The 11,520-nt window shown below is 38.3% G+C and overlaps 1 protein-coding gene across 1 annotated transcript in view; it reads left to right on the top strand.

The window, feature by feature from the left end:
- The window catches only part of FSIP1 (fibrous sheath interacting protein 1), a 157,456-nt gene that overhangs the window by 22,121 nt on the left and 123,815 nt on the right, over positions 1–11,520 (top strand). Inside the window, exons 5-6 of the mRNA XM_023514251.1 lie at positions 9,385–9,483; positions 10,007–10,131. Coding sequence (XP_023370019.1) covers positions 9,385–9,483; positions 10,007–10,131 — 224 coding nt within the window. The remainder of the gene's footprint in view (positions 1–9,384; positions 9,484–10,006; positions 10,132–11,520) is intronic.

Below are 11,520 nucleotides of genomic sequence, written 5' to 3'. Positions count from 1 at the left end.
ACGTTTTAACACAATAACTAAGAAAGTTACATGAAGGCTAGGTTAACCAGTTTGATGGAAGTGTCTCGGATTGTGTGTGAAAACACCACACTGTACCCCAGAAGTGCATTAATGTACACAGTTACCATTTAATAAAAAAAAAAATAAAAAATAAAAAATAAACTTTTAAACATTTTTGGTTAAAAATTAAGGCATAAACACACTAGCTAGGCCTGCCCAAGATCAGGAAAGTCTTCAGGGACAGTACCACACATGGAGCTGTCATCTCCTGTGATAGCAATGCTTCCTTCTGTAATACCTCCTGAAGAGCCTGTCTGAGGCTGCTTTACAGTTAACCGTCTGTACAAGTAGAGTGGGTATATGAGAAAATGATGATAAAAGGTATGGTATAGTACATGAGCCCCTAATAGTTGTTTATTGACATTATCAAGTACTGTGTACGACTGTACAGAATTGTATGTGCTAGGCTTTTATACTGCTGGCAGCAGAGCAGGTTTATACCAGCATTACCACAAACATGTAAATAATGTGTTGCACCATTATTCTATGATGGCTGGGATGTCATTAGGCAATGGGAATTTTTTGACTCCATTATAATTTTATGGGACCACCAATGTATTGAGATATGCTTGTCACTGACTGAAACATCATTATGTGGCACGTGACTATATATGTATGTATACTAACCCATTCTACACTTGTCTATACATATATCTATGTGTAAACATTTGTTTGTTAAGCTAAATTTGAGTTTATACTGATGTCTCTGACTTCACTCCATTACCACGTGGGTCATTTTAGCCTTTTCCCATTTCTTGTCTGTAAATTTCTGCTCCAACCACAAGAAACCTGATTCCCACCATGTGCCATCCATTTACTTACTTGTTCAATTCCACTATATGTGTGTAATGATATCAGTGTTAATGTAGATGAAATATGTATATACACACATACATATATACATGGATTCCCCTTAGTCATTTTTGCTGAGCTTTTGGTGTGATATTTAAGAATTCGTTGCCTAGGTAAATGTCAAGGAGCTTTTCCTTTATGTTTTCCTCTAGAAGGTTCATTGGTTTCAGGTTTTATGTTTAGGCCTTTTATCCATTTTGAGCTGATTTTTATGTATAGCATAAGGTAAGAGTTCAGTTTCATTCTTTTGCATATGGAAATCCAGCTTTCCCAGAACCATTTTATTTTATTTATTTATTTATTTTTATTGAGACAGAGTCTCAAGCTATCGTCCTGGGTAGAGTGCTGTGGTATCATAGCTCACAGCAACCTCCAACTTGCTCAGTGATTTGTAGTTCTCTTTATAGACATCTTTTGCCTCCTTGATGAAATACATTCCTAGATTTTTTTTTCTTTGTAGCTATTATGAAAGATATTGGGTCTTTGATTTGATTCTCAAAATCAAAGGTCTTTCATTTGATACTCTACTGATTTGTATGCATTGATTTTATAACCTGAGACTTGAAAGCATTTCCACTTAGAAGCAGAACAAGACAAGGATGCCCACTGTCACCACGTTTGTTCCATATAGTTCTAGAAGTCCTAGCTAAAGCAATTAGGTAAGAGAAAGAGATTAAGGGTATCCAAATGGAGACAAAGGAGATCGAACTATTGCTTTTTGCTGATGATATGATCTTATATCTAGAAAACCCTAAAGATTCCACCAAGATACTCTTGGAATTGTCGAAGTTTTTAATTGCTCCTGTAATCTCTATTATCGGTCTATTCAGGCTTTCTATTTCTTCCTGGTCCAATATTGGTAGGTCTCATTTTTCCAGTTTGCATTATTAAATTTGTTGACACAATAGTCCCTTAGGGACCTTTTTACGTCTTAGGCATCTGTTGATATGGCTCTGCTTTCATTTCTGATTTTGGATATTTGAGTCTTCTCTCTCTCTTTTTGAGGAATTTTTTTTTGAAAAAAAAAAAACAAACAACTCTTAGTTTTATTGATATTTTCCCTGTGGCTTTTCTATTCTCTATTTCACTTATTTCTGTTCTCATCTTTATTATTTTCTTCCTTCTGCTAATTTTCGGTTTAGTTTGTTCTTCTTTTTCTAGTTCCTTGAGGTGTAATACCAGGCTGTTTATTTGGGATCTTCTTTCATAGTGATGCATTTATTGCTATAAACGTCTCTCTTAGAACTGGTTTGATATTTTGAATTTTTTTTTTTTTTGAGACAGAGCCTCAAACTGTCCCCTGGGTACAGTGCTGTGGTATCACAGCTCACAGCAACCTCTCACTCCTGGGCTCAAGCGAGTCTCATGCCTCAGCCTACCAGGTAGCTGGGACCACAGACACCCGCCATAACGCCCAGCGATTTTTTGGTTGCAGCCGTCATTGTTGTTTTGGTGGGCCTGGGCTGGATTCGAACCTGCTACCTTAGGTGTATGTGGCTGGTGCCTTAGCCACTTGAGCCACAGGCGCTGAGCTGATATTTTGAATTTATTAAAAATTTCTTTCTAGTCTAGTAAAGAGGCTCTCAATAGTAGGGCACAGTTGGATGTGTGCAGGTTTGATTGGCATAAGAATGTGCTGTAGGGTGATCATGGGGGACTACTAGTATTTTTGGCACTAGGCCAGAGGCCAAGTATGCTAAAGGTTAGCAATTAGATGAGGAAGCTCCACATAAAGAGTTGCTTGGCCTAAAATATAATTAAATATGTAATGATGTTGGCCTAATATATGATTAACCTTTGTGAGCATTTTGTGGCCATTGGAAAAGGAGAACTATTTCTGTCTGTGGAGCATAAACTGTGAAATGTACAAAATGTCCTTATTAGTTGTCTGTCTGATTTAAATTCCTCTTAGAGAGTTCTGTTAAGGTCTCACAATATAATTGTGCTTTCATTAGTTTCTGAAAACTAATTGGAATCCTTGGCGTAATTGAAAATTCATATTACTTGTGAAACCAGAGGAGAAAGCCCTGAAGAAAGAGATGAAAAGACAAGGGGATGGTTTTTAAAAGCTGCTAAGTAAGATAAGGACGTATTACAAGGAAAAATGTACTTTACTGTAGTGAAGAGCATAGTTAAGATTGCAGGAGAATCGAGGCAGGAAGGGTTGCTTCTCAGGAGGAGCAAGGGATAATTAGATGAGGAAATGAAATAAATGATAATAAATGATACTAAATGTGGAGGCAGGAAATAGGAATTCTAGCTCAAAATTATAGACTTTTCTAAAAAATAAACCAGTGTAACTGTTACAGAAACAATAAGGAAACTTACATGATTTTAAAAATATAGTATATACACAATTCATGGTAAAAGGCTAATACCTAGGGCAGTGCCTGTGGCTCAAAGGAGTAGGGCGCTGGCCCCTCATACCAGAGGTGTTTTGGCCCCAGCCAAAAACTGCAAAAAATAAATAAATGAATAAAATAAAAAAATAAATAAAAACAAAAGGCTAATACCTATCTGTATTAGGCAAGAATTTTGTATCCTGGCAAGAATTTTGAATCATGAGACTTCCCTAAGGAATCTTGAAACCATCCAGGCCAAAAGTAGAATGATCTCATCGTATTTTACTTATGAAAGAATGGTAGCTGAATTCAGATTTCTTTTTTGCAATGGAGGAAAAATACAGGAATTTTATATAGCTTCTGTTATCACTGTGAAGACAATAGAAAGATATTCTCAGATATGGTAGAGACTGGAAGATTTGCCACTGATATCATTTGGGGAAACAATTTGCTTGAAACATACTTCAGCCAGCCAGCAAATGCATCACCATTTAAAACCTAGCATTAGAAAAGTCGTATATAAACGAATGATCACTGAGCATTACCACTAGTCGTGCACGGAAGTGAACAGAAAAAACTGTGTTTATAAATCCACATGTCAGAGTATTGAAAAATTACTCTATATGAGAAGATAAGAATAATAATAACTAGGCCTAAAACTTGAGATTATATTAACAGAAGCTGAAAAGTGGGAGGAAGGTGAGTAAGACAATCCTAAATTCCTCATAGTACTGGATGAGGGGAGCCCAAAACCTCACATTTTTTCTTGACTTTCTTAATATAGAAAAAATATATTTTTATATGATTTAGACTTCAAAAAGTGTAAACCTTCCAAATGATCTTAGATTATAGTTAGAAGTATGGTTTATATGGGAGAAAAGGAGGGGAAAGACAAGCAAAGAGAGGGTGGGAGGAAGGGGGGGGGCAGGCCGGCAAGCCTGGTGAGTCCATGTTAACTTTAAACACCTTATTAAAGGCACACTGCCCCTTGGTTTCCTTGGAATGCCTCCTTTTTTCACTCCACTAACCTCTCCTTCCCCCTTTATTTTTATAATCCCATTCCTCTTGTCTTTTTATATTAGTCAACTCTCTCCTGTGACTTTTTCCTCTAGTTTCACAAATGTCATGTATTTTGATATAGTGATGATGCCAAAAAGTTTTTAGACATTTTATGATTTTTTTTTATAATAAACTGCTCTCCCACTCTTTGCCAGGATGCTGATTGATTTGTTCTCCATTTTTCCCTCCAATGAGGCGAAATCCAGCCCCACCTGCCATTTGCCAGCCGAGTGAAAGAGCGCGTTCGACTTGGGTCTGCGTGCTGTCCACCCAGATTCTGATAAAATTCTCATTTCGAATCTGTGCCTGCAGGGTGGGTTGCTGTGCTGGGCTGACATTCCAATTTAAAGTGGGCAGCTGAAGTTAACTATGGGGGCTCTGCTGTCTTTGTTGGGAGTTTGATACCCACAACTGATGGAGTGTTGGGGGCAAGTATAACCCCTGGCTTGCGGGGCTCTCCCCGTCTGGCCTCTGTCTCTGCTGTGAGGATTTGCTTGCAGAGCTCCATTTCCATCGCAGATTTCTGCTTCCTAGGAGTGACAGCCTCTGAATGAACATAGAAAGAGGTGTGAGAAGAGCCCAGTAACAGCATTTGAACTGCCTCAGGAAACCGTGCCGAGGGTCAAGGAGATGGGACTTGGTTTCTGGTTGATTCTTCCTTTTCTCTGTGAGTCAGGGGACTGCCTTCCCTCAAGACCCAGGCGTGCCCTGTTTTAATATGCGAAGCTGACCTAGACACTGATCACCTTCCTTTATCCCTTTCTCTCATTTGTGTTAGTAGCGATTGCTTCTGGAGACTGGTGATGGATATAGCAGGTCTTAAAATAAAGTTGTTTCATTAAGTGTCATTTTGTTATAACATTGATAAGGAAAAAAGTAGATTCCTGGCCAGGAATTGTCTGGGTGGAGTTTGCATATCCTCCCAGGTCTGCATGGGTGTTCTCTGGGAGGTGGTCCTCCACATCCCAAGGATGGGCCTGCTGGTGAACTGGCGTTGTCTAACTGGTCCCTGTCTATGTGAGGTGTGGGGGTGAGAGTGCACCTTGCCAGGGGACGGCATCCTATCCAGAGTGGGTGCTTGCCTTGTGCCCTGGGCTGCTAGGATAGCCTCTAGCCAGATGCCCTTGTGACCTTGAACTGGAATAAGTGGGTTGAAAAATGAAGGAATGAACACAAGTGATCATAAAATAAAAACTCATAAAGAATCTGATAATCACACAAATGTATGACAATAAACAATTTAGTGCAAAAGGGCTCAGAGAGTGGGACACATTTGTTACTATTTGTTTTGGAACTGTGTGTGCACAGTTTTCCCTTTGATAACCTTTATTCTTTTGATTAACCCACCACCACGAGGACCTCTGTCACCCACTGATTCACCAAAAGTTGGATAATTATCTTACTTGTTTTTCTTCATCGTTCTTAAATGTATGTATAGCTCACATTTATTTCAGTATTTAATATTAGAAGTGTTTTGAATTTTTGTTTGGAAGTTTAGTGACTTACAGAAATATATTGTAGGGACTTAACTCTTGCTTGTATCCGTTAGCTCATGGTAAAGTTGGTTTTGTTATTTGTTGTTTTGCATAATGTCACAATTTCTGAGAACTTACTATACTTCTAAAGTGCATTAAAAAATGATATAACTCAGATGTTCCAAAATGAGGCTATATTTCCATATCTAAACTCAACTTATTGATGAACTTTCATTTCTACTTTGTAGAGAGAAAAGTTAAATCGCTTCTGGTTTAAAACTAAATATCCTGTAGGTGAGCTCGGTTTCATTCAGGTAAATCCTTATTCAGGATTTCCTCACCTCTTGCCTTTCCCTCTCTTCCTCCCTTCTCTTGGGGTGGTGTCTGTACTCAGCAGGAGGCTTGTGTAGCATCCTGGCATGGGAGGAGGTGGCCTCTGATCCTCCCTGTTCTCTCAGAGCTGTCTCCACCTGCTTGGTCTGTGGCTATTGTAAGCTAGCCTGGGTGTCTGTTGACTTGTAGCTGGTCCCATTTAGCCGTTTGCCATCTGGCATTAGAGGCTGATGATTTACATGGTCCCTGCCACATCCTCTCTGGTGTGAGCCTTGCACTGTATGTTACCCTTTTATCACAACTCCAGGCTTCTCTACGGGGGCTGGGAGAACTTCTGGTCTCCTGCATGCCACACACCAGCCACAGGGGATGATGTGGGAACATGCATACATGCGGACAACCCATGCCCTGTGTCTGCCATTACTGCTGTGAGACACTGTCATGGGTGGATGGGGAGCACTGTGTGCCTGTGTGGAGTCTCCCCTTGAATTCTGGGTGTGCAGTGGGGCAGTCCCACTCTGCTCTGGGCTCCCCATCTTCTTCAGGATTCCAACTTTAGGATTCCACCTCCAGGGGGTGCGTTTAAGGGAACAGCCTCACCCTGTGTCACTTGTGTCTACGCTAAACTCATCGCCTCCGATCCTCTTGTAGGTCCTCCTCCCTTACCTGGGATGGGCTTCAGTGTCTCCCTAGGTGGCAGGAAACAACTGAAATCACGTCCTGCAGTCTTCCCTCTCAGGGCACTTATTAAAACCCTGCTCAATCCTCAAAGCTTTGGCTCTTGATCTCTAAAGGGAGTTGCTTTTTTCCTTCTCACATAAATGTTTGTAATGAGGAGAGGAGTTAAAAATTTTTCCTATTAAACTGTTTATTTTGATATAATTTGACGTTTAAAGTTATAAGAACAGCTCAAAGAATTCTCAAATACTCTGTATCTAGATTCTCTAAATATTGATATTTTACCACATTCTCCTCTTCTCAATTTCCCTCTCCTCTCCCCACAAGGATACACACACACACACACACACACACACACACACACACGCTCACCCACACACACGCATACACACACACACACACACATACACGCGTACACATAATCAGGAAATTAACACTAACATTCCCTGATGTCAGGAAGTGATACGATACTGCTGTAGATTACTCTTATCTAATCTACAGGCTTTATTGAGATTTTGCCAATTGCCCCACTAAAATCCTCTATAACAGGAAAAAACCCCAGGTTACGTATTGCATTTAGTTGTCTTACGCCTTTAGTCTTTCTCTGTATTTTGTGCCTTGGCATTTTTGGAGTCTATCATTTTGTAGAATTTCCTCCAATTTGGGTTTGTTTGTTTCTGCTCAATCCCACAGAAGTGACGCTGTGGGCTTCTCAGCACCTCGTGACTGGAAGTGCCTGATATTGATTCTCCCTCTACTGGGATGTCAACTCTGGCCACTTGTTCAAGTGATGTCTGCCAGCTTCCTCCACATGTCTGTGAGAAGGAAAAAAGGCTCCATGATAAACTTACTGTCTTCCCTTTTGGAAGTAAGTTATCTCATGGGGAGATGCTCCGAGGCTGTTATCCTGCTAATCTCCACTTGTCTTCTCATTCATCCATGATTCTTACCTGAATCAGTTTTCACTGCAATGGTTACTGAGTGGTTATTTTCCAATTTCATCATTTCTTCTACATGAATTAGTTTTTTTTTTTTTAAACAATAAGGAAGAATTTCTAAAGAGACTTTTGGAATTCAGAAGGTTGATTTTTTTCTTCATAGGTTAAATAAGCTCTTGTAATTGAATGCCTAACTTTCAAAACTGTTGTCTTTTCAACTCAAGACTGAGCTATGGCACCTGTTCTGGGTTGTACCCACTTCTCTCTGAGGCAGTGAACACCACTGGGGTGATGAGCCACGGGGTCACTGGGGGAATTTAAACATGAGATCAATCTAAACACAGGGAGCTCCCTAGGTTTGAAATGCTCAAATATCATCTTGCTGTAAGAGCTGTCAGTATTGTAAGTTTTCATATATTTGTGTCTGTATAGGTGTTTTAGTATAAAATTAAGTGAAACTGTTATTATAAGGAATTACACAATTGAAAATAAATATATTACCATGTCAAGAATAGGATATATAAGTCAAACTGATAAATGTTGCCAACTTGCTGACTTGCTGAGTCTGTTTTATTGAATTTTATTAAAACCCCCTGCTGATAGCATTTGGAGCAAAAATGTTCAAAAAAGTATTTTAAACCTTTTGTCATATGTGTAGCTTATCCCTTCCAGCCTCTCCATATCACAGATTTGTTTGGTTAACTCATCCCCAAAATATACAAAGGCTAACATTGTAACATAAACCCCAATTCATAATTCATAATTACAGAATGAATTAGTTTGTAATGTCAGATGGTTTATGTTTTGAATTTGGTGACTGGGTGCAGGGGTAAATCTATCTGCTGCTTGATTCCTTTGCTTGGGCCACCTTGGAAAGGGTGTTTGAACCAAGTCTGTTTTCAGGGAGAGGCAGTAGATCCTGTTGCATCTTCAACACTTGTCACGTTTTCTGAAGAGAAACCTTTTCTCTGTGCCGCAGCCTGGCAGATTCCCTCATGTTAAGGTGTAGAGACCAACTTAAAAAAAAATGTATATGTTAGTCCTTTCTTGCAGCTATGTAGTGTCTGTATGAGCTAGGAGAACATAAAAATAAATTACATTGAAATAAAAGTTAAAAAATTTAAAAAAAGAGAAAAGTGGAAAAACAGAATGTGCTATTTTCTTTATGATGAGAGATAGATAACCTGCTAAGAGCCTCCCAAGTTATATCTTTCAAACACATTCTTTCCTCTTAATGACTGACCATGTATTTGAAATCTCTCCCTTGGGGATCTAAGAGAAAAAAGAAAACCACATTCATAGTTACGCAGTGTGTGTATATCCTCTGTATTATGAACATTGGAATTTGGATCGATTATCTCTGGAGAGTTAATGTATATTTTAGTATAACCTGTACCTACTACTTATGCTTAAATTCTCGAGAAGTGCTGTTAACTGTCTGTAGTTTGTTTCAGTGACTCACTTATCCAAAGATGATTGTTATTTCTACTTGGAAGTGACAACGACATTGTTTTAAGAAATCTGTGTGTGGAAGGGATTGAGGAACATTGGAAAGCGTATTAAATCTTCTCTCTTTTTTAAACAGCTTTGTAGAGAATTCCTTATTTTTTGTGTGAGTATTGAACGAGTGACTTTTTGAATCAATAGATCCTACTTCTCCTGAGCAGGAAGACACTTTTTTCTCAATGTTTGACACGCAAGTCCCTCCGGAAGAATATGAGAAGCAGATGCACAGCATCAATCAAGGTATGTTTTAATTGTGTGATTGTACATATTGTCCTAAGAGAAGATTAGCTGTATAAAGAAATACTCATGAATGAAATGAATTGATTTTATTTTTTTCAGAGGTGAATGGAAGTAGACAGGCTTCAAGAGGGCAGATTGGTCATGAATTGATTGTTGTTGAATGTAGTTGTTGAGAGTTTGTTATACCATTCTCTCCATTTTTTGATGATTGAAATTCTGTATAATAAGTCATTTTTATAAAGGTGCGAGTAATGAGAACTTGGTTTCAGCTAAGAAAATTTGATATATGATAATGAATAATACAAGTAGTTTTATGAGAACTTCATTGGGAGTTAATGGTTGCACATTTATCTTTTTAAGAATAAATTGGGTTTATGTATTGGGTTTCTGGATCTGGAATTTAGAAGTTAGTTCTTCTATGTATGTTTTATTGCTTATATATTTTCTTTATATGCTTAAAATGAAGTTTTAGAGTAATTGATAATTATAATTATGAAACAATTTTGAAATTTTTTGATATTAGATTTTACCTATGATGTGGAAAGAAATGAGTCATTGATCAAAGCAGGAAGGAAATCTTCCTCAAATTCAGAAAAGATTGAGCCCAGGGGTAAACACAACCAGGATTTTATTAAGCGAAACATCGAGGTATGTACTTAGAAATTCAGAAGCCACAATTTTGGACTAAATGCATGGCAAAAGTGGTAGTTAACATATTCAGTTTCCTTAAATGTTTTTGGGACCATGATACGTGCGTATACAATTGAATCAGCATATATGACTGACAGGAAAGTTTCATAAACCAATACTTTACTATTTTATATTTCCTATTCCATTACATCCTATCTTATCCTAGCCCCTTTAAGAAATGCTAGCTGTAATTAGCATTTATTTCACTATCCAGAAATAGTCTGGTTCCTGTAATTTGAAAAATATTTATTTAGGTAATAGCTTTGGATAATGTTTCCCAGATTTCTAATTGCATATTAGTAAAATTATTATTATTATTTTTTATATAATGAGACTGATTTTATAGCTAGTGCATTTAGAACTTTGAATGGAAAATGCTCCTGGCAGAGCAGGAGGGCCAGGCTGGAGAAGCCAACTGGTCACCCGCCCTTTGCTGAGCCTCCACAGCCCATCACTGGTTTTGATTAGTTCAGGTGCTCATCCTTGGTCTTCCTGCAACCTGACTTGGTTTGTCTTCAAAACAGACTCAGACTAACCAAGGGCACAGGGGCTCCTGTATTAGACCAGAATGCAATGGATTAACTTACAACAAGAAGTGTATTGAGGTGGACTTGAGCAGCTAGTCACAGAAAACCACACTAGTGAGTGTGAAGTATTGATAAGAGGAGAGAGTTAAGTAATTCCTCACAGGTCAAGTGTGATCCTGACCTCACAACTGACATATTATTTCTAGGCAGACTGGATTCGTGGCTCAGCCTGCCACTGCCAGGACTGGCCTCTGGGATTCTTGATTTTTCTGTGCTTCATATTTGTGTGATCATCTTCAGGAAACCTTTTCTAACTTGATCTGTCTCTTTTTCTCCATTGGCCCATCGTATGCTGATTTATTAATTTTCCAAGAGCAGAAGAGTGTCCCCCATATCTCTGACACAGACATCGGTTACACCAGAGGCTTCCCTTTTCCCCTTTTAGAAATAGTAACCAAACTTTTCTTTAAACTCCTCATAGGATGGTCTTGATATTTAAAGGCAGTTTCATATAGTGAATAAATAACACAGAGAAAGTGACCAGAAGTTTACTTCCAAATGTCTCAGCAAATATGTTTTCAATATATATATTATATATGTAAAACAGTATGAAGAGAGGTTTGAAAATGCTTGTTTTATTATTAGCTTTTATGCAATGTTTGTTGGAATGGTTAAGAAGAGACCTGCTTATATTGGGAATCTCTTTGCTTAGAGAATAGCCCTCCACAAAAAATTTGGCATAAAATAAACTTATCTAGTGAATGTAAAATGCCTAATATCACAAAATTTACCTTCGTGTATTTGTATTGTGGAAGGCTCT

Source organism: Otolemur garnettii, unplaced genomic scaffold, assembly GCF_000181295.1.
Source record: "Otolemur garnettii isolate 467f Iridium unplaced genomic scaffold, OtoGar3 scaffold00050, whole genome shotgun sequence".
Classification (NCBI taxonomy): Eukaryota; Metazoa; Chordata; class Mammalia; order Primates; family Galagidae; genus Otolemur; species Otolemur garnettii.
This window is presented reverse-complemented; position numbering and strand designations above follow the sequence as displayed.